At 33.1% G+C, this 22,712-nt stretch overlaps 1 protein-coding gene across 3 annotated transcripts in view; it reads right to left on the bottom strand.

Moving 5' to 3' along the window:
* Positions 1 to 201: 201 nt before the first annotated feature.
* Positions 202 to 22,712, bottom strand: part of LOC145292880 (tetraspanin-9-like) — a 76,613-nt gene continuing 54,102 nt past the window's right edge. For all 3 annotated transcript variants that reach the window (XM_080138999.1, XM_080139000.1, XM_080139001.1), the window contains 6 exons: positions 21,811 to 22,002; positions 19,803 to 19,877; positions 17,001 to 17,114; positions 11,372 to 11,512; positions 7,451 to 7,534; positions 202 to 1,618 (listed from right to left, as the gene is read on the bottom strand). In XM_080138999.1, coding sequence (XP_079995125.1) covers positions 1,562 to 1,618; positions 7,451 to 7,534; positions 11,372 to 11,512; positions 17,001 to 17,114; positions 19,803 to 19,877; positions 21,811 to 22,002 — 663 coding nt within the window. In that variant the 3' untranslated portion in view covers positions 202 to 1,561. The remainder of the gene's footprint in view (positions 1,619 to 7,450; positions 7,535 to 11,371; positions 11,513 to 17,000; positions 17,115 to 19,802; positions 19,878 to 21,810; positions 22,003 to 22,712) is intronic.

Genomic DNA, 22,712 nt, shown 5'->3' with positions numbered 1-22,712 from the left:
TTTTGTGATGAAAATTAAAAAGGAAAAAAAATGTTTTTAAAAATAATTATAATTAACAATTTATATACATGAAGCAAAAAAATATAGACCGTCGGCTTTGAGATCATTTTCTGATTACATAAGTTTCAACATGCCATGTTCGCGGTTACAATTTAGTATGCTGTTGCTAACACAGCTGCAAAATAAATAACAGAACAACCATTTTTATTCACGATTAAAAATCTTTATGTAAATTAAATATTACCGACTTTGGTGTAAATGCTGTTTGTTGTAGATAAGAATGAACGCCGTAAAGAACAATTGAGAAGGCGTTAAAATAAGGATCAGTTTTGTTCTTCTGCTACAAGGTGGGTAAAATAGGCGGACATTTTAATTTTTATAGTTTGGATTTTGTATAAGAAAATTTTCTTTTTTGGTATGCCGAAATGATTTCAGTTTTTCACAGGAAATCTTGGAGGGGGGTAAAAAAGTTTTTTAACCCTAACCTAACTTTTTGCATGTTTAGTGTTTACCATTTTTACATTTTCTTCCATAAAGTTTAAATTGTAAACTGTTCGGTCATTTCAGGGACTGACTTGAAACTGACTCCTTATGGATTGAAATCCTCTAGGTGCCCAGTTCTTACAGATTTTTTTTTTTTTTTTTTTTTTTTTTAAATTAAAATCATGCATTCATTTAACAATTAAAAAAATAAAATTTACATTGAAATTTTTTTTTTTTTTTTTCTTTGGTGATCCACTGGAAAGAAAAATGCTATTCGGTAAACATTAAAAATCGCAGCCAAAGTAGAATGCAAAAAAAAAAAAAAATTTTGTATAGCCATTAAAATGGTTTTATGTTGTTGATTTTGTTAAATATTAATGAGGACTCATTCCAAGTTAAAAATCTATTTAATATTATGCATGTAAAATTGAGAAAAACATGCTTGAAATGTATCTACATTACAGTGAATAAACAAAATCACACGAACTCAGGCCAAAATCGGTCAACATCGTTTTGATTTTACTTATTTTCATAATTTTTTTTTTCAAGTTTATATGCAAAATACTAAATGTATCTTAATTTAAACTGATTCCTCATTTCATATGTAATAAAAATAAAACCATTTTTAATGCCTATACAGAATTTTTTTTTTTTTTCACGCATTCTACTTAGTCACAATCTTTAACGCTTACCTGCTATTCTTGTTTGATCGGTCCATTTATAATAACGATTAGTATTTACTAATGGACCAGGAAGGAGATTGGGACTCAATACTCAGTCCAATTATACTAAGGATTAAAAAAAAATTCTACTTGACGATTCCTCAGCATTATAAGATGAGAAATGATATTTGGAGTATTCCAGGGAAAGGAGTGATGCCCTCCCTTTCATCTCTATGAAGTAGCCAATCGTTGTCCTTGACTGATCAATATAGAAAACTGTTTGGGTGAAGTTTAAATGTTTTGTTTTCAATACATGCGGATGGATGACAGTGTTGTTGGTCAGCGATGATTAATATTCGGTGTTGAGAATGAAATATGGACGGAGATAAAAAGATGTTTTTTTTTTTAATCTTCTATCAATGAAGACGCCTCAATCTGCACATCAGGTACATAGCCCCGACCAGGAACAGAATCTGTAACAAGAAAAAAAGAAAATTGTTAGTGTTGGGTGAGACTTGCGGCGTTGCCGTTTGCGCTTGTTTTGGTTAAAGAACAAAAATCAAAATATCGAATTACAATTAAAACCATTGTCATCTACTTAATTGTCGAAATTAGTAAAATATCCAAAAGTTACGAAAATGATAAAATGTAGAATGTAATAGTTTTTGAAAATAGCAAATCTTATATAAATAAACAGACGAGGTCGTCGTACGTACGCTAGAAGGGGGGGGGTAACTATCGTAACCGTCGTTTTACATTTCAATAGCGGGTCAATGGATCGTAAAAAGTACATGTAAACAAAAAATATAGTAATATGTTACTAATTACGACACGACCATTAAATAGATAACACTGTTTTTTAACGGAAATTCAATTTTGTGATTTCCGATTTTCATCCTTATTCCGAACATACACCGGGTGACCTAAAAAAACACTAAAGAGATATAGTTATTTCCCTTGCACTAAAAGAAAATAGTTGTCGCCCTTGAGTTGAGATTCTTTATGATATTTTAGGAAATAACAAAAAACGTGTCTCCATCACAGACTTTAATCATTACGCATCCAACGGCTTTTTGTTAACATTAATATGTCAGTTTTATTAGATAAAAATGATCAAAGGACGAAGTATAATCTTAAACAAATTTAAGTGTTTTTTTTAACTAATAACACGTACAATGAAGACGTAACAGTTAAATATGTTATTATTAGAGCTATGACAACAGCATATTCTTTTCATTGTTTTGACTCTCGAGTAAATATCCGACACAGTTAATCAATCGAGAACCACATCACTATTTAAAAGCATATAAGATATCAACGAATACACACTCGAGAGTCAAAACAATGAAAAGAATATGCTGTTGTCATAGACCGAGTTATAATATTTCTGCTGTGCTTAAAACAAAATGACACACTGAAATATAACTATATATCTTTAGTGGCTCTGAAAGAATGTAGGTTAGCGAGGACTGAAGTAATTCAACAGATTGGGGGGGGGGGGGTCCTCGGGCTCAAATCATCCATTGACTGACAAATATCAGTTTCGAGTGTATTACACTGCTACATATCAAAGACCCTGTGTCACTGGTATCATGTGTCATCACTAGTGTAGAATTTGACATATGCACACTAAGTACGTGTCATAATGACCCAAATCTGCAAAACAGGATCATTCCCAGGGTTGAATCAAAAATGGCTGATATGGAGGTTAAAACAACGAGAGGTCAGATCAGTTAGTTTTCATCTATCTATGCATTTGACATTGCCCATCGTAATCATCACTTCAATCAGTATCATTGGGATGGTTCTGAGGCTTCTAGACAGTCCTATAGAAGGGCAAGCAATGCCTGCAAGAGAGCAATTTCTGAGGCTAAGTTGAACTATTCTCAAAAGATTTGTTACTATCTAAAAAAAAAAAAAAAAAAAAAAAAAAAAATCACGAATCGACCTTCTGAGAAGTTGGCTCATGATTTTTAAAGAATCTATAATAGTAGCAAGTCTAGTATTCCTCCTCTTTTTAATGGTCTTCAGGTCATTTCATCTTCTCACAATAAAGCTGATTTCTTTGCTTGTCTTTTTGCTGACAATTCTTCTATCCATGATTCTGGTGCTGTTATTTCTGATTTTCCTTTAAAAACTTAAGCCTCTGGATTCTATAATTATCACTCCAAAGATGGTTACAAGGATTCTTTCAGATCTTGACCAGTCTAAAGGTTTCTGGTCCTGATTCAATTCCGGTTGTCATTCTCAAATGTGCTCCTGAACTTTTTTTTTTATCCTTTCAAAATTATTCAATCTGTTTATCAAAATCAAGTTTCCCTTCTTGTTGGAAAGAGGCCTCTGTTATCCTATCTTTAAAAATGCTGGTGATCGGTCTGACCCAATCATTGTCCTGTTAGTGTTTCCTCTGTTATTAACAAAGTCTTTAAAAGGTTAGTCCATGGCAAGTTTGTTGATTTTCTGGAAAATCTGCTAAGCACCGTGTGTGTGTGTGTGTGCATGCGGATGTTATACCGTCGCATAGCGTAGAAATAAGAACCCTAACATTGTTAGTTGCCTGGTCACGTCTATCCTCAACGCTGACGGGTCCTGGATATGACCTTAAACTATATCTGATGGTGAAGACCCAGCTTGCAAGCTTTGGGGAGTGTGGAGCCACCCCTTAATTGCCATTTTCCCAGGTCCACTCTGACCCGAAGTGGTAGTACCTGTTAGGGCCCCGACTATGGGTTAAATAGAAACCGACTTGAAATAAAACAAATATATTCTATTAGAAACTTTTTCTTCAAAATCACTGGATTTGGCATTAAATAACCTGAAAAGGGTTGATATGCTGTAAAACAAAAACAACCAAGTCAACACTGACGATACCACTCTATTCTGATATTGTTTCTCGCCTATCTCTCTTGGATCAGTTAAAAAATGCAGCCAATCCAGAAGTCAACTTGGGTTCCATTGTAGATTGGGGTACAAAATGGCTTGTTTCATTTAATCCTGAGAAGACTCAGTTTGTGTCTTTCAATCGTAGGTGTGTCCCTTTTCTTCCTGAGATTCTCATGGATGGCTTTGCTCTTGAGGAAAATCGGCTCTTGGTGTTTCTTTCTCGTTAAAGTTTTCTTGGAGTTCATATATTAGATCCATTGCTCTTTCTACTTCTCTCAAAATCGTTCTAAACACTTTCTCACACTTAGTAGATTTGTAGAGAGAAAACCTATCTGATCATGTATGGAGTACTGTTGTTATATTTGGGCTGGTGAATCTTTGTCTCATTTAAGAGTTCTTGATAAGATGTAGAAACGCATTTGCAATTTAATTGGCCCCACTATCTTTTTCTTTGCAACTTCTCTAACAGACGTGATGTTGCTAGTCTCAGTCTTTTCTTGAAATACTATTAGGTTTTCTTCAGAATTGTCTGATCTATTCCTTGCTTTTGTTCTGGCCTATTGGTCTAGTGGTTTCGATCAATTCGTGGCTTTGATAACTCAGTATATTACAGCTTCTTATTCCATTAGCTTCTTTCCAAGAACCGCACTTTTTGACTGTTTTTCCCCTACTTTTAATCTTGGTCTTTTGAGGTCAATAGACATTTGCTGTCTTTGCTATAATCATCTTTCATTATTGTGATCTCCTTGCTTTAAATGGTTTCACACCTTGTCTGAAGCGATTTCCATTTAAAAAAGCAAATAAAACAGAGGTATAAGTGGAAATGACACAGGATGTCACGTTTTTCAAGTTGAGGATTTTAAATGTGTGTGTGTGTGTGTGTGTGTGTGTGTGTGTGTGTGTGTGTGTGTGTGTGTGTGTGTGTGTGTGTGTGTGTGTGTGTAAGCTAAACAGGAGACATTGATTAAGGAGTTTGTCATGGGTTGCATGAGGCAGTTGGCTAATAATGTAGAAAAAAAACTTTGATAATCACTAAGTGCGAAATGTTACACTGACCTAACATCTGTCACCATTTTAGTTAAAAAGATAACTAAGATAATTAAAAAACATTAATCCCTCTCTCTCTGCTTTAAGTCCATTTTTTCTAATAATACAACCATGTCTTCTCGTCTTTCTGCATAGAAAGCTTTAATTTGTATAGCAAGTACTAAACGAAACAGCGACAATGAAGAAAGGTAGCATACAGGGATGATAAAAGACTTGTGTATGTATAAAGCACTAAGTACATCCACCTGCAAATGCCCACTGTGGGACTTCACTATCAATTGGAAGCATTCCCAGACTGCGTTATTCAATGACAGGGTTTTTCTGCCGTGAACTTTAGTAAGTTGTTTCAATCAACAATTATTTGTGACATTCTATTGTTTGACTTTCCTGAGTAGGTGGCTTGACATCAACCAATTATTTAATTTTCAACAATCATGATTTTTTTTTTTATTCTGGTCAGATGTGTGTTCAAACTCCAGCCAACTGACTTTGCTAAACTTGTTAAAAAAAAAAAAAAAAATGCTATTCAAAAAAAGGATCTGCTTTTAATCTCACCTACAGATAGAGCAGGCGTTAAGCACCAACATTAGTATTTATTTTTGTAAATTTTGTTTTCCATTTTGTGTCACAGAAAGAAGACAAATGCAAGAGGAGTATCTTGCTAAGAAGAATGAGCCTGTATTTTACTTTGTGAATTTGGAGAAAACATCAAGAGATGTTGTCTGGAGGGCTTTACATCAATTAAGAATAAGTGGTTGTTGAAGGTTGTTCAAGTAATGTACTTTTTTTAATTTTCTTTCTTTGAAGATTGTAATGCAGGGTATGGGGCAGCCAAACCAGCTGCCAACATTGCCTTGCTTTTTATTGAAACTAACCGAGAGCTCTTTTTAGTATCCTCACTGTTTCCTTAAGTGCAATTGTCTGGATTTCTCTTGCTTTTGGTTCACCAGGAATATTAATTACGTAGGACTTCAGGTTCTTCTTCATAAGCCCTGTGGCACTTATAATAACTGGTGTGATTGATATCTCCCTAACATTCCAGTTTCTTTTCATATCATACATAAGACCTTGGTATTTGGTCTGTTTCTCTCTTTCAGCTCTGTTCAGACCTCTATCATTAGGGACACTCACTTCAACAAAGATTGCCACTCTCCCTGACTTATTCCATATAACTGTGTCAGGTTTCACAGCAGCATTTTCAAGGTAGATGGCTGTAGGGATTATGTGATCATAATGTATGGTATAGAAGTCACGAATGCTCAAGGTCGTGTTAATTAGCAACACATTTGTGTTAATTAGCAACACATTTGTGTTAATTAGCAATACATTTCAACATGTAAAACAGATGTTAAACCGAATATGATGATATTAAAGTGAGAGTATATCCGGGTTCTGTACTGAGTTTGTTGCTTTTCATTTGCATCTTAGAAACATTGTCCAGGGAGTTTTGTACAGATTTCCGGAATAGATGTTCTGTGTTGATGATTTAGTGCTTGCTTCTAAAGCAAATGAAATGGAGGAAATCTATTATGGAAAGTAAAGGTCTGAGAGTGAATGCTACCAAGAAGAAAATGATAATCAGTAGCTGTGGTGTTAGAAAGCCTCCAGGGAGCAACTCAATCTTTTGTAGTACTAGCGAAGAGAGGAGGTAGGGGTGGCTTTGCCTGGTCATAAAATGCGCTTAAATATGATATTCTAATTTGTTTCGCATATATTATGGAGTTATGATTTCAAAAGTAAAAAAAAAAGTATTTGGATAGCATCAGTTACAATCGAAACTGAAAGCAAAACAGTAGCATTCAAAGCTGGTGACGTTACCACTGTACCAAAGTAGCATACATATGAACTGATTAAAAATAAATTAAGATGAATGTACAAAGTGTATAACAATTTTTTTTTTTTTAATTCTGACCGATTTTTGACTCCTTAAAAACTATTTTAACCGGCTAAAAACTAAAAAAAAAAAAATAGTCCATAAAAAATCCAATCATTTGAGGCCCCTAGCACTGCTCTGCGACTTTTAATTTTGGAAGAGTTTAAAAACATGGAGACAGACAGACAGTGAGTTTTATCAATTAGATTTGTAACCACTGAGTACACAAGGAGTACATTGGAATTAATCGTACGTTGAAAGATGACCATCTTGCGTGCAAGGAGTTTAAGACAATGAAGATGGATGAGAACTCTGAGGTGAAGAAATTTGGAAGGCAAAGTTATTGAGATTGTCTACTAGATTGCGAATAAGAGAAAACAGAATTGTCTCAGTGCAAATGTTATGGAGATTTGGTATCTATCTGAAGTCAAAACTATACTATTAGTTTTTTTAAAGGTTATATTACATTTTAGTAAAATAAATATATTTGGAAAATGCTCACCTGTGTCACAGCCAGAGTTAGAGCAATCACACCAAGAATATGCAGCTTCTTCATAAACCAGTAACTCACTTCAGCTAAGCAACCCTGTTTTCCATTTTGTTACAAAAAAAAAAAAAAAAAAAAAATTAAATTAACATGTGATACTATCAATGCTACCACATTGCCCTCTAATCGTTAGTAAGTAAAAGAAAAATAATATAGCAAAAAAGGAAATAAGTTTATCGGCAGAACAATGGAGAGGAAGTTGTTCACAAAGGAATACAAAAGAAAGCTAAAATAGGATTGTTAGTCAACGGGAACAAAAGGATTGAACAATGGAGGTAAAAATGTTCAGAGTTAGTTTTAGGTGTGGCGATAAGTTTTGTAACAGTTTAGAGACAATCTTAGGTTTGTGACAGTTGACTACAGTGACATTTAAGGACAGTGTCCTGTTCTGGACAAATGGTGGCTTGGAGGTATCCTATGAGTGTTTGAAGTTCAGGCCGAAAATGAATAGGTCATGCTACAAAAATTGCTGAGGACTGATGTGACCAAGCAACTAACAATGTTAGGGTTCCTATTTCTACATTATGCGACGGTATAACACGCACGCACACATGGTGCTTGGCTGATTTACATCAAGTATTGTCTTGTGTTGTTTTATCGTAGCACGATCACAAAGGAGATTGTGCTATTGGTTTGGGTTTATCCAATGCAAAAGCAAAATATAGATTATAAATGATTTGTTGTATAATCGTATATGATTAACTGAAGACAAGTTGCTATTTTTGGTAGGGGAAGATGTTATACCTTTCTCAACAGTATTATATGGAAATCAGGAGATTATATATATAACATACATATAATTATTTACTATAATAATTAAATACCTACAGACACTAGTGTTTCATCCTTTCGGGAATCTTCAGTGCAGGGTGTCACGATTTACACCAGACGATAGACTCGAACCTGGCAACAAGAGCCATCTCTGGCTCGATTAGCAAAGACCGTATCCAATTGGCTACCATTAACCACGTGAAATAGCATTTAATTCAAGCATTTTATTTTTAAATGTTTTTTTACTTCAGTCAGAGTGATCTAATCATTATACGATGATCTATGCATAAGAAGGATGCCCTTTTCTCTTCCTTGCAACCTCTTTCTCACAGAAGAGATGTTGTGAGCCTGTCTTTGTTTTATCGTTATTTCCATGGCAAGTGCTCGTCTGAGCTCCAATCTCTCGTCCCCCTTCGCCAATCTTTCACGAAAAACATTCATCTAGCTGAAACCACTATCAATAATTTTCCCCACTCTTTATCGGTGCCTAAATCAAACCATAGATTCCATGAACAAAGCTTTCTTAGAAGTGCACACCTGTGGAACTCTCTTCCATTTGTCTGTTTCCCACCTGACTACAACTTGGATGTCTTCAAATTCAATATAAACAAATCCCTGATAAACTGCCCCCTTAAGTAAGATACGTCATCAAATCTCCATTACTAACGATAACTACGATATTATCCCATTGATTACTGTACACGCAATAACCCTTATGCCCAAGTGGCTTCCGGGCCTTGATAAGTGGTGACTACCATGTAAAAAAACAAAAAACCTAAATTGATCGACTTAATTCAACTGAAAGTGCTCAACGATAAGAAATGAGTTCCTTAAAGGGACTGACATAATTATTTGCTATATATATATATATATATATAATATAAATTAATACATATATATAAGTTATATAAATTAATGTAAAACATTATATAAAGTTGGTGCAGAAATATGAAAATGCAAACATTTTGAATTCTAATGACTTTTTAAGTTTTTTTGGGGGGGGAAAGGAAGCAAAAAACATTCTCCTATTCACCAATAAGAGCCATTGTTAAGATGACCTGAATTATATTGGAAATTACATTATCCAAAACATTAAGAACAGTAGTCTAAAGAATCCAAAAACATCTTTGTTGTTGTTGTTATCAACTCGCTAGGAGTTCTCACACAGGTTATCATCAGTGATTATTCACTGACAATAACCAATAGTGTTCCCTGGAGTCTGAATGAAAAGTCTGCCCAGGATTCCAGGAATCTTCACCTCTTTCGATCACCATCACAAATGATTGGGTTATCACAACAATCGTTTACCATTGATTACTCGATAGTAACGATCATTGTCTTCTTTAGGATTTGGGTCGCTGTACTCTCTGCATCTTTTCAGATGTGTGGTGAGGCCTCTTCCTCCTCAGCCATATCATTAGGAAAGCATGGTAGCCCAAAGGAGAAGGCCAATCAAAGCATGAGGAAGTGGAAGAAGGACTGACCAGAGATGGGTTAACTTAGATCAAGTGGTTTCATGCTTTGTCTGAAGCAATTACCATAAAAAATATCCCATTTTTACGCTGAAGAAAGTGCCCTATTTTGGCCACTAAAGAACAGTGTCCCATTTTTGCCGCTCAAGGACAGCTTCCCATTCTGACGCTCAAGGACAGCATCCCATTCTGACGCTCAAGGACAGCATCCCATTCTGACGCTCAAGGACAGCATCCCATTCTGACGCTCAAGGACAGCATCCCATTCTGACGCTCAAGGACAGCAGTTTTTTTTAAGTTTTTTTAAATTCTGTTATTCGTCACGCTTGTCCAACAACAGTTTGAAATCAAAATTTTTGTACCTTTAAATGTTTTTGGAGAGTATCACCACATATCACCAGTAGCAACTTTTCTTCAATATTAATTGACAGTCTATCTTCTCGACACTCAAGATATAGATGAAATAGTCAAGTCAAGAAAAAATTGGTTCATACTTTCCCACAGAATTTTAGTGAAATTGATGCATTATCCCGACATCTTAGACACAGCATGTGCCACTTTTTATTTCTTTTTACTATTGGGAGACAATTTATCAAGGCCAAGAGACACTTAAGGATAAGTAATGAAATGATTGTCAGCCAAAAGATAAAACACAAAGGGAGTATTAAAACTTATCACTACATTATACTAAGTTTAATTACTTATGACAAGTATTTGTTGACATTGGATTTTAAGATGACCATGTTGTAATCTGCAAGAAAGTCGTCCACTAGTAACGTGTTCTACAAATGAGAAGCCTTTGCAAAGAAACTGTCTCTAGAAATTCCACCTGACAATAGGCACATAGAGGAAGAAAGTAAGGCCTTTTTCCATTGTGGTAAAAGATGAGTTCTTGCTGTGAATGTTTTACCAGAAGGAACTAGAGATGGGAGCTCAGTCAAGTACACTTCATGGGAATAATGATAGAGTAGAAGAAAACTAGCAAGGTTTCTTCTGTGAGAAAGTGGCTGTTGGGAAAAGAAGAGATCAATTTCCCCACTAGATTTTGAAGAGAGAAAACAATTGTCTCAGTATAAATATAGCTCTCATAAATAAAGACTTATTTGCTCTCGTGGAGAACTGACCCTGCTAGGTGATTTGGTTACACACAAATTACAAAGCACATTGATTTCATCTGTCTTCAACTGCTTTAGGAATCACGGTTGTTTAACAGAGACAACCCTGGAAGCAGCGAGTAAAAACGTCCCTTCTCTTTTCCCTGTCTCTGTCCACTCAAACATCGACTATCTTTGCATAAAGATAACTGCTGATAGAAAATTCATTGGGCTCCAGAAAGTCTACTTCTCATTCTGCATTTGGATACAGTAAAACTTTCGTCAACCTATACCAAACGGTGTAACTTTATTGAATAAATCGTTTCATTGTTGTTAAAAAAAAATTTTTTAAATCATTGTTTTCGTTACATGTAACGTTATTTATTGCATTGTTGTTATATAAAAAAAAATAAAAATAAAAAAAATTAAAAAAAAAAAAGGATTGTTTTTATTACATACTAATTTACATATAAAATAAAACTTTTACAACAATCAAATTAACTTTTTTTTCTTTTCCTCAGATGAGAAGGTTGACTTACTTGTTTATTCCAATAAAGAGGTTCTAACTGTCCGCATCCAGGCTTAAAATTCTGGCAACAAGAATCCGGAACCTGTTGCTTGTCTGGCCAGGCATAAATGTTGTACCAGTCGGAATAACTGTTCACACCACAGCATTTCATCTAAAACAATAATAAAATGAAAATAGAAAAATCCATTAAAAACTAAAATATTACAATCTTAAGTGTTTGGAAGAGCTCTCAGATAACATATATAGGTTTTGACCAAAGTAAAGATGTTTTTTTAGTTATCTGCAATCTTTAAAATTCAGCGGCACATCACACGCTTCAACATACAAAAGTTGGACAAATTTATGGAAAATAATCAAAAGCAGTGGTTTTCTGATGGCAGCCCACTCATAAAATCTAACCTTGTGAAACTTTTGCAAAACAGTTTTTGTTGAAACAAGACTATTCATATGATTGTTAAGCTCTGCTGTCATTTTGGTTGCCATGGTTTTGTGCTCTTTCTTCACAGTCCTTACAAGAATTCTACAATTCCTTTCAGGCAATTTCGGCTTTCTTTCATAATTTTCTTCCTATAGAGATGTTTTGCCAGTGCTGAAAACAAGGCAGTATATAAGTATTCGTACTTGGAGCAGGTATTTCTTAGCGTGAGGCTTCAACATACCTTTCGACGTCTCTCTCAGTTATACCAATCAATAGTTATGGCTTAACCAACCAATCAGATTCTTGTAAGGATATATTTGTATTCATTGTAAGAAGGAAGAACCCGGATGTACTCGTATTCATTGCATCAAGAAGAGAAAAAAAACAAAAAACAAAACAAGAAAACTGGTTGGAGAGTGGATTGTGTCTTTCCAAGATAAAAATGATTTGAAGAGGCTGAGGGCAAAATAAATATGCAGAGTGCGGATCTTGGAGCATCCTAACTACAAGAAAAATTAAAGTTGGAACAGGACTCATTTATTCAACTAGCTAAGAATCTATTTCAAGCAGGGTGGATTCCAGAAAGACTAAGGACTGTGTTATGCCATGCAGAGGCAGGAAATGCAAGTTCCATAGTTTGAGTGGGTCATGATATTAGATTCATTTTTGGATCTAATATCATGACACATGATGCAATATCATGCCCTTTTATTTTTATTTTCTGAGAAGTCTGTGCTGGATATATTCATATTAACAATTATATGATTGTTCATGTGCTACGAAACAGATACTGTCAAGAGTTGGACGTTTTGACATATAGAAATAAATAAATGGTATGATGAATAACATCTTGCAATTTTGAATATATCTGTTTTGTCAGCTAATATATATATATATATATACACACACACACACACAAACACACACTTCAGAATTCATAATATCTATAATATAAAGCTGAATGTGTATGTGTGTGTGGGTGTCTGGTTACGAATAGGCTCCAATATGGTTTACTATTTTAAAAAACTTATTGCATATAATAATAGAAGATGTATCGAGACACAGGAATGGGTATGTTTGATCTGCCAGAACGGTGATTCATTAAAATTGTGGGGGTCTGCGTTCGCGCCTAGTCCACAAAGTATGGAAATAAAAAATTAAAAAAAAACGTTTACAAGTGTTTTCGATATAGATGGACATAAGAATACTTTAGGAATTGTCCTGGTGATATATGGCCGAGTGGTCCTAGACGTTGTATCAAAGTTTACAGTTACCCAAAGTTGCTGAGTTCAATCCTGAACGAAGGCAGTGAAAAAGTAACATTCAAAACAGAGAATCAGCAACTATATCCCAAAGCCTAGCTGGAGTCTGAACACGGTACCCCCGTAATCAGTGGCGGCTCGTGCCTGAGATTATTGGGGTTGCTGCTGCTTCAAAACTTTTACGCATTGTTTTAATATCGTGTAAAAGAAATTCGAATATGTAAGGAAATATTTAATCAAATAATAAACAAACATTCAAATAAATATTCAAATATATAACACAGGCAAATAATCAATCACAAATGGATAATACGCAAAAACTTTTATTAAAAATATTTTTTAAATTGTGTACACTTTACAGAATAATAAAAATAATATATACATTTATTCCTTTTAAACTTTTCAGATTGAATAAAAGTTTGCGTTTTTTGGGGTTTTTTTTGTATTTTTTGCAAACAAACGAAAAGCATTTTTAAGAATACATTTTATTTACAATTTTTTAATAACTTATTTTTTTTATAAAAACAAAAAAAGAAAAAACTTTGAAATTTAGGAGTGTAATATTTGAAAATAGCGCTTTATTTAATAAGTTTTATTTCTAAAATTTATTTTTAAAATGTATTCATAACAAAACGTATTTGTGAATAAAATGCAAAATAAAAAAAGTTTGCATTTTTATATAGTGAGCAAACAAAAATATTTAAACAAAATTTTATTTACAAATCTTTTAACAATTTGCTTTTTATATAAAAAGAACAAACAAACTTGGCTATTTACTGACCTTCCCATGCCGACATAAAGTGGAGATTTATTATAAAAAAATAGGGTGTCATATATAAGCATTATAAAACATCGAATTTAATGTAGCTTTCTCCCCAAAGAAAAAAAAATTAAATTAAAATTGTCTCAGTCCAGAAGGATTTCTTATTACTTTTTTAATGCGTATTATCTGCCCCATCTACTAACAAATTCAATGTAAAGTTTAAAAATGCATAATTATAAAAACGGTTTCTTTGTTTACAAATACATTTTAATTTAAAAAAGCCTTGTGCAAAAAAAAAAAAAAAAAACATTTTTCAAAGTGTAAAACTTCTAACGAGTTGGAGGCAAATAAATGCTAAAAAAATGTTTATATCTAAAACATACAAGTTAAAAAGATTTCTAACTAAAATGTATTTTCAACATAAAATGTTTCTTCGCTTGTTTGCTTGTAGGGAAAAATGTAAACAGTTTTTTCTTTGTTTTTTTTGTAAAGTTTAGTTGTTGCAAAATAAATAGCATTTAAAAGTACTTAAAACAAATAAACAAAAAGGCAGGTAGATGGAAAAGTAATTTTATTTTATGGTAAGATTTATTTATTGTATATTTGATTTTTACCCTTAGTCGCGTGTTAGCTTCACTGCTAAATCCCCGAATACTTAAAAAAAACAGGTTATGCATATTATATACGCTAAAAGTGTGTGTATTTAAAAAAAAGAAAGAAAGCACAATATTTTATACACAAGAACATGTTATATGCACATTTTAATAATAATTTACAAAAAAAATGTAAATAATCCTCTTTTTTTTTTTCAATAACAAAATGTTATCATATTTATAAGTACAGGCGCACACTCTAAGCAAACACTGAATTTCACGAGCATCTGAGACGCGGAACTGCGGGAAGCGACAGTTCCCCAGCAGCCGTTATCGGCTGTCTATAAGTGCGCATGCGCAGAAGAGAATTTCATTAAGAAAGTGTAACTGTGAATTTCACAGCTCCAAGCAAGTTTTATTTTTATATGAATTTGTAGATACTGACATTAAACTTAATGATTTTATAATGTACACATAGAAAAAATAAAATAATAATAATAAAAAAACAAACGTATTATTTTTAATTTTATCATTAATATTGTGTAGAAATAATTTGGGGGTGCTGCAGTCCCACAGCTCCATGCACGAGCCGCCACTGCCCGTAATAATAATAAATGGTTGGGTTCGAGACTCCTAACAGTTCGATACAAAACACCTGACGAAGGCCGGAGGGCAAAACGGCCGAAACGTTGTGACAATAACAACCAAGATGAGGAAGTCAGTCCGACAATCTCAATCAATAAGAATACTTTGATAAGCATGTTTTATCTTAAATAGGGATGGTATGATAAAATTGTGGGGTCTGCATTCGTGCCTGGCCTCCATAGAATGGACATAGGCACAAACTTTAATAAAGACTTTCCATATCTATTTGCGTAAGTATACTTTGATAATTATGTTTTAGTTTGAAGAAATATGGTATAATAAAATTATGGGGTGTTCGTTCGCACCTGACCTCCATAGAATGGAAATATGTCACAAAGTTTAACAAGGTTTTTTTATATAGTTCCACAGAATATTGTGATAAGTGTTTCAGTGTGAACAGGTATGGTATAATAAATTATGAGGTTTATCTATCTTATTTTTACTTTCACCATATTTTGCTTTGGTTTTGATACTCCCAAATTCGAAGCTATCTCTTTACAACCCTTCCTTTTCATAACCTATCATACTTTCATAAATTAGAGTCCATTTTCTGTAGGCTATTTTTGAACCCAGTCAACGACGGGTACTTTTACCAGTGTATATATATATATATATATATATGTATGTGTGTGTGTGTGTGTTCCTAATCAATCTTAAAGAAAAATGTACTGATACCAAAAATTTAGTAACAGACATTTATCTTTTCAATTCACCAGTATTAAATTCATATTGTAGCATTTTGATTGGCTAGTCAACATAGATTAGACTAATCATTGTGTTTGTTCCAAATTACAGAATTGATAGTGGAAGTAAAGTTCTACGACAATTAATCAGACTTTATTTTATTCAAAGGCAAATTTCTTTATTTTATTTAATGGAAACCAAACAAAATTAACAATAAATAATAACAACCACTGGTGAATCAGAAGAACAGGCGACTCATGTCTGCAGTAAGCAATGTCAGATAATAAATTATATTTTTCTAAAAAAGTAAACAATATATATTTCATAAAGTAATATATTTTTTAATGCTAAAAACAAATTAAATGAAAAAACGGGTTTGTTATACTGTACATATAGATTCGAAAAAGTTGTCACAAAACAAATATAGAACAAATAAATGTTATCAAAGGCAAGATACGTTACTTTTCTACCCAACTGGATATGTTTTCAGTGTTTATATTTAATGTAACACGTTTATTCAGCTCGAAAAACAGTGTTTACCGATGTATTGGAAAATTCAAAATGGCGGCCGACTCTCTCTTGGAGACAGCAAGTTTGGGAAAATGAGTTATAAATAAAAAACCAGTCAAAATACTATTAAAAACCCGCCGAATATATGTCAGCCTATGCCACGGTAACATATATTGAGCGAGTTTCTAACAGTATTTTGTCTGGTTTTTTATTTACAACTCATTTTGTCAAACTTACGGCCTCAAACAGAGAGTCGGCTGCCATTTTAAATTTTTCAATACATCGGTAAACATTATGTTTTTTGAGCTGAATAAACATGTTACATTAAATATAAACACTAAAAACATATCCAGTTAGGTAGAAAAGTAACTTATCTTGGCTTTGATAACATTTATTTGTTATATATTTGTTTTGTGACAACTTTTTCGAATCTATGTGTACAGTAAAACAAAAATAATTAATATGAATTTTTTAGTTGACACTGTTTGCTGCAGACTTAGAGTCGCCTGTTCTTTTGATTCCCCAAATATATTTTTTAACATTTTTAGCATTTCAAATTAGCTTCATAGCAATTTGATTCAATTAATATTAATTTATTAATAACCAAACGATGCCATAATAATTATCTTTAACTTTCACATAATTTTAAAATACTATTAAAATGAAAAAAGCGAAAGTAAAGACTCATACGCGGTAGTTGGTAAGTACAGCTAATTATGATTTTCAAATTTGCAACATTGTATTAGAATTAATCAGCCACAAACCTCAACTTGAAGTTGGTCCCAAATTTTAACAAGACCTTGTTCATCATTTCCTTTCGTTGGGTCATAAGATTCTCGGATGCTGATCACCATTTGCTGTGTAACCGTTTCATGAACCTAAAATAAATTTTAAAATAAATTTAAAAAATAAATTAATTAAAAAATGAATTAAATAAGTTTAAAAAATAAACAAACTAAAAATAAGTAAGTTGCTGAGGCCTTGCAGGCCGGCAATAAGACAAGCACAGTTGGTATAATTAACAAAAAACTATTAGCAAAAGAATTTTACAGAAGTACACGTCATGATTCTGGAGCCATAACTGCCACCAATAACAGTATTTATTTCCCTTTCACTGCATGAAGATTTAACAGAAGGTCAGAAAGTGGGGCAAATCAAGCCAGCTCTCCTAAAGAAAGAGCATACTGACCAATTAATAATTTCCTGGGAAGCCTAATTAGCATTCCCCAGTCAGGGCGCTTCAGGAAGGAAGCAATAAACTTACTCTGCCCCAAAAAGATCCAACACAAATGCCTTAGTCCAACAGATAAAAGGCCACTGAAATGGTGCAGTTTCTGCTGGACTATCACCACTGGGCGCCGACTGAATAACACTAATGGCTGATGTTTAGTTATAAGTATATTCATTCCTAAAATAGTATTCTTAAAATAAGTACATCAGGTTATACCATAACTTTGCACCATTATGAGTTAATATCTATTTGGGTTGACTTCAGTGAATATTTTTCCTTTAGACGTTCACCTCTGAGCAAATAACGGCAAGACTGGTAACTCGAATGTATCAAACACGATATCAATTTTTCTTCTGAAGTGTTGTCACCTGCAGTATTAGAATATCTTTTCCTAGTTTTAATATCTCATTGCAATACAGATTCCTATTCCAGTGGCTTCTTTCCGATGACTACAAGCTTGTGGAACACTTTTCCTGTAGACTGTTTTCCCCCTACCTATAACTTTGGTCTTTTCAAGACTAAAGTCAATAGGCACTTTCTGTTTTTATAATAATCATCTTTTGCTCATTACATCAAGTGGCTTACTGCCTTGTCTAGAGCGATTAAAAAAAATGTCTCTTATAGGTCAAATTTAACCCTTTCACTATATAGAGCATATTCCCAATTCTTTTCTCTACAGTTCAGATTTCCCAAAATTAATGGTTATTTTTAGACATTTGTAAAAGAACCTTTTCTCCAACTTGAAGAGGTTTTTTTTTTGACATTTATTTTGCATTTCAGTTTCTAATGAGTCAGTAACAGTAATTAATCTTGATCTTTCTTGTGAACATACGACATGACACACAAGATGGAACATTATGATTCAGGGTATTCTATAACTTGTAGAAAATCCTATACATCTTTTTCCATGGAAATACTCCTCACTTTTTTTTAATGCTCTTTTGAAAGTATCGACAAGCCATTCTGCTTTATCATTGTTCCTTGCATGATACGGCAACTGTAAGATGTTTCACTAAAAATGACCGAAAAAACATTTTATTCAATACTACACAATTCATGACTCTGAAAACATGTTAACATGCATTGAGGATTCTTGATAAGGTGCAAAAACTTATCTGTAATTTTATTGGAACCAGACATGATGTTGATGGTCTCAGTTTCTTCTATAAATACTATTATAACATATTCTTCAGAATTGTCTTATCCATTTCCTGCTTCTTTTGTTCCAGCTCGTTTGATTTTTTGGTCTAGTAGTCTTCATGAATACATTATTTTGATACCTTATAGTAATACAGTTTTCTATTCCAGCAGTTTGTTTCCAAGAACTGTATAATTGTGGAACTCCATTCCTGCTGATTGTTTCCTCCTACCTGTAGCCTTGGTTTTTTCAATAAGCATTCCTATCTTTGTGATAATCATTTATCATTCTTATTAGCTTTTTACATCAAGTGGTTTCATTTGCTGTCTGGAGCAATTTCCATAAAAAAAAAATTATTTAATCTCAATGAAATTTTCAATCAATTAAACAAATATTAATATAAAATATTTATTTTATTAAAAACAAGTTTATAGATTTGCTTTCACTTGCATTACTTAAACCTTCCTTTATTTATTTTTTCTTTTTCATTCTGCAACTTTCAATCCAATAACTCTAGAATTTCTTGTGATTAAAAAAAAAAAAAAAATATTAATAATTTGTAGTATTACTTGCCCTTGTTCAACGGAATACGTAGAATCCCATCTAGGGGCCGTTTTCAGTGCCAAATTATTTTCCTTTTCGTGATCAGAGGACACTAAGGTCCACATTATAAAAAGAGATGCACAGACAGTCTCTTCCTCTTTTTTTTTTATCCCAGACTGGCTGCCGAAAACATCAGTCAGACTGTCTCTTTTCCTTCAGTCTGGCCGCCATGCTTACACTTCAGTATGTGCATGTTTACAAACACATTTTACACGGTATGTAAGATTTCTCCTCTCAATTTACACCCCCCCCACACACACACACACAATTTGCAGGCTCTCTTTGTACAAATTCTCAAGGACACAATTTTATAGTGAATCCAGTCAGTTCAGTGACTAATAAAGACTTCCTTTTTTTATTTCATTGTTTTCGAGTTGTTACTTTGTTTTCACTGGCTTGTTTTGAGTACAAAGGCAAACAAGTGATGTCCTAGTGTCAGCCCCAAATCTCACATTTAACGTCTCCAGTTGAGGAGGGGTGTATAAGCCCTTTCTCCCACATACACACTAGGAAAAATGCTAATGGTGAGATTATAGAAAAATTTTAAGCTGAGAATTTCCAAAGACAAACATAACACAATGAACATTAACTCACAATTTCTTTCTGTGTACAGCCAAGGATTGTGATGATTATTTCCAGGACTAGCATCAGCAAAACAAACACGAAATACTGCAAAAATAAAGAGACAACATTTTTGGATGTTAGAATAATCATTTAGCATTAATTATTAAACACAAATAAAATTTACAAAAAGGTATTTAAGATCAACAAAAATTAAAAGCAAGGAAATAGATTATTTTTTTAAACAATTTTTTTTGTTTATGACATATTTTATCGATTTAATATGTTATCCAAAAATATTAAAAATAAAACAAAAACATAGAATCAGACAAGATAAATGTAATTTAATCAAAGCTGGACAATTTTCTAAGAAAAATATCTTCCCTTTTACACAACAACAACAACAACGACCTGTTTCTCGACAGGGTTCTGACTAGAGATGAAAAGTGGGTTCTTTACAATAACAAACGATGCTCAGTTCAGTGGTTAGATGCCGATGAAGCTCCATGACACTTCCCAAAGCTAGAGTTGACTGTTTGATGGTCTGCGACCAGTCTCATCGATTAGTTTTTTGAATGCAGGCGAAACCATTATGGTAGAGAAGTACTCTCAACAAATGGATGAAATGCATCAGAAACTTTGACAACAGCACCCATCATAAGCTAACAGAAAAGGCCAAATTCTCCTTCATAATAATGCCTGGTCACACATTGCTAAACTGATCCTGCAAAAGTTGAACTAATTGAGCTACGAAACTGCCTTATTTGCTTTACTCTCCAGATCTCACCCCTTTTTCAAGCATCTCGATAACTTTCTGCATAAGAAATGATTAAAAAATCTGCATTGGAAAAAGTGACTTGATTCTGATGGTGTTTATTTTGATCAATAATTTGATCTACCTTATCGCCTCTCTTGGAAGTCTATTCCAATAATTTGATCTACCTTATTGAAAGCCGACTCAAGAAATTTAATCTTTTCTCCTTTGAACACTAATGATTATGTGGTGATCTGATTTTAGCCTACAATCTCATTTAATGGTCATTATGATATACCTCAAGGAGCTATTATTCATCCTTATGCCAAAAAGAGGTCTACATAGACACCGCACAAAACTATTTCACTGCTGATTTTGATCGAGTCGGAGGAGGGCTGATTTTTCAATCAGGGTTATGGAATCTTGGAATAGACTTCCAAGAGAGGCGATAAATGCATCAACAACACAGCAATTTTGATTTTAAGTGTCACTCAAACCTTTTCAACTAAATATCCGACCAGCTATTTAACAAAATAGCTACTTGGGATGTGATGGAAGCATACTGGTGTCAGATTAAAACCTCGAGTTGAAAAAGTAATGGTGTGGTTACCAAACCGAATTTCTGGTTTTATTGTAAAATAAATAAACAAATTGGCATGGAAGAAAATATGAAAGTTTTGTACACAATTTTATTTATTTTATATATATTACGTATATTGTACAAAAATAATACCTAATTAAATTTGGCATAGTTTATTAACTAAAATAGGAAATCCTGGTAAGTGGAAAAATTTTACATCAGTAAACGATTTTCAGTTTGTGAGTCATGCTAAAGCTAACTATTCCTTGGAATCTTTCACCTGTTCATGTAAACTCCCAGAAGCTGACAAAGCATTTAGCCAATCAGATTTTAAGACAGGTGATAATTTTTAATTGAGTAAACTAACGCCAACAGAAAATCAGCAATTGAAAAAAAAAAAAAAATTTGGAAACTAACCCTAAAATAAATGTAAGAAACTATTTTTTTGTTTTTTTTCACCCTAATCCAAAATAAAATTAAAAACAAAAACAAAGCAAACACAAACCATCGAAACAAAGCAACAAAAAACAAACAAATCTTAACTAAAAAAATTACAACAGTTCTTGCATTATATTTTCTTTGTGGAAAAGTAAATATTTTTTTTTTTAATTTTATATACGGCGATTGTTTTTTTTCCTGGATTTCAAGTAAACTAATGATGTGAGTCACATTAAGGATGAATGGGTTTCTTACCCTGGAATACTTACCACAATCAACATGTATCTGTTCTCCATGAGAGATCCAAAGGCACCCAAAAATCCCACAATGGTAATGATGGCACCCATGATTATAATGAGGGTTGTTGGGCTTAAAAGGCTGTAAGTTGGTAGGAGTGAGCCGTATGGAGTCCACAGATTCTGCAGCCACACACCAACAACTAATTGCCCTCCACCCAAACACTAAAAAAGAATAAATATTTTTTTTTACTTACAATTACTTCAAAATTAAGTAAAATTGAATATTTTTAAACGAAGCAAAAAGAAATTTGGAAAAATGATTAAAAAATTTTTTTTTTCCCCATTGTTTTCATATTGTCAAGTCCAGAGGGGAGGAGAGGAAACAGCTAAAAGGAAAAAAAAATTGTAATTCAGATCTCGTTGGTGGTTGTATCAAAGTCAGATTCAAAGTGTCTTGTGTGGATGGTGCAAAAATTGAATCGAAAGAGTTAATCACATCTTTTGAAAGCATTATTTCATAAGGTTTAAAAAAGTGATTTTTCATTAAAAAATATCCAGCAGTACTTGGTTTTCAAAAATTTGTAAATTTAACCTTACAAAATAAAACTTTCAACAGATGTGACTTACTCCTAAAAAAATTTATATTTAAAAAATTATCTTTTTCATGCATTTTTGTTGTTGTGGAACAACAAAAATAAAAGTTGTCAAATTATAATAAATTTGGCTTCAACCAATTTTTTTTTTTTTTTACTCTAAACAAAGCATGGTGCAACTTTGACATAAAGGGCTACTATTTTGGACCAAATTTACAGGGATACTATATAGGGAGTTGAGCAGTGAGATGCTTGTTCACATAACACTTGAACTTCTACATGTCAGTACTGTCAAAGAAGCAGGGACCTGGGAAGGAATTCCAAAGTCTAGCTGTGCAA

Source organism: Euprymna scolopes, chromosome 14 (assembly GCF_053919585.1).
Source record: "Euprymna scolopes isolate OS-2025 chromosome 14, ASM5391958v1, whole genome shotgun sequence".
Taxonomy (NCBI): Eukaryota; Metazoa; Mollusca; class Cephalopoda; order Sepiida; family Sepiolidae; genus Euprymna; species Euprymna scolopes.
Note: the sequence above shows the minus strand (reverse complement) of the source record. Positions and strands in the feature narration are given on the sequence as shown.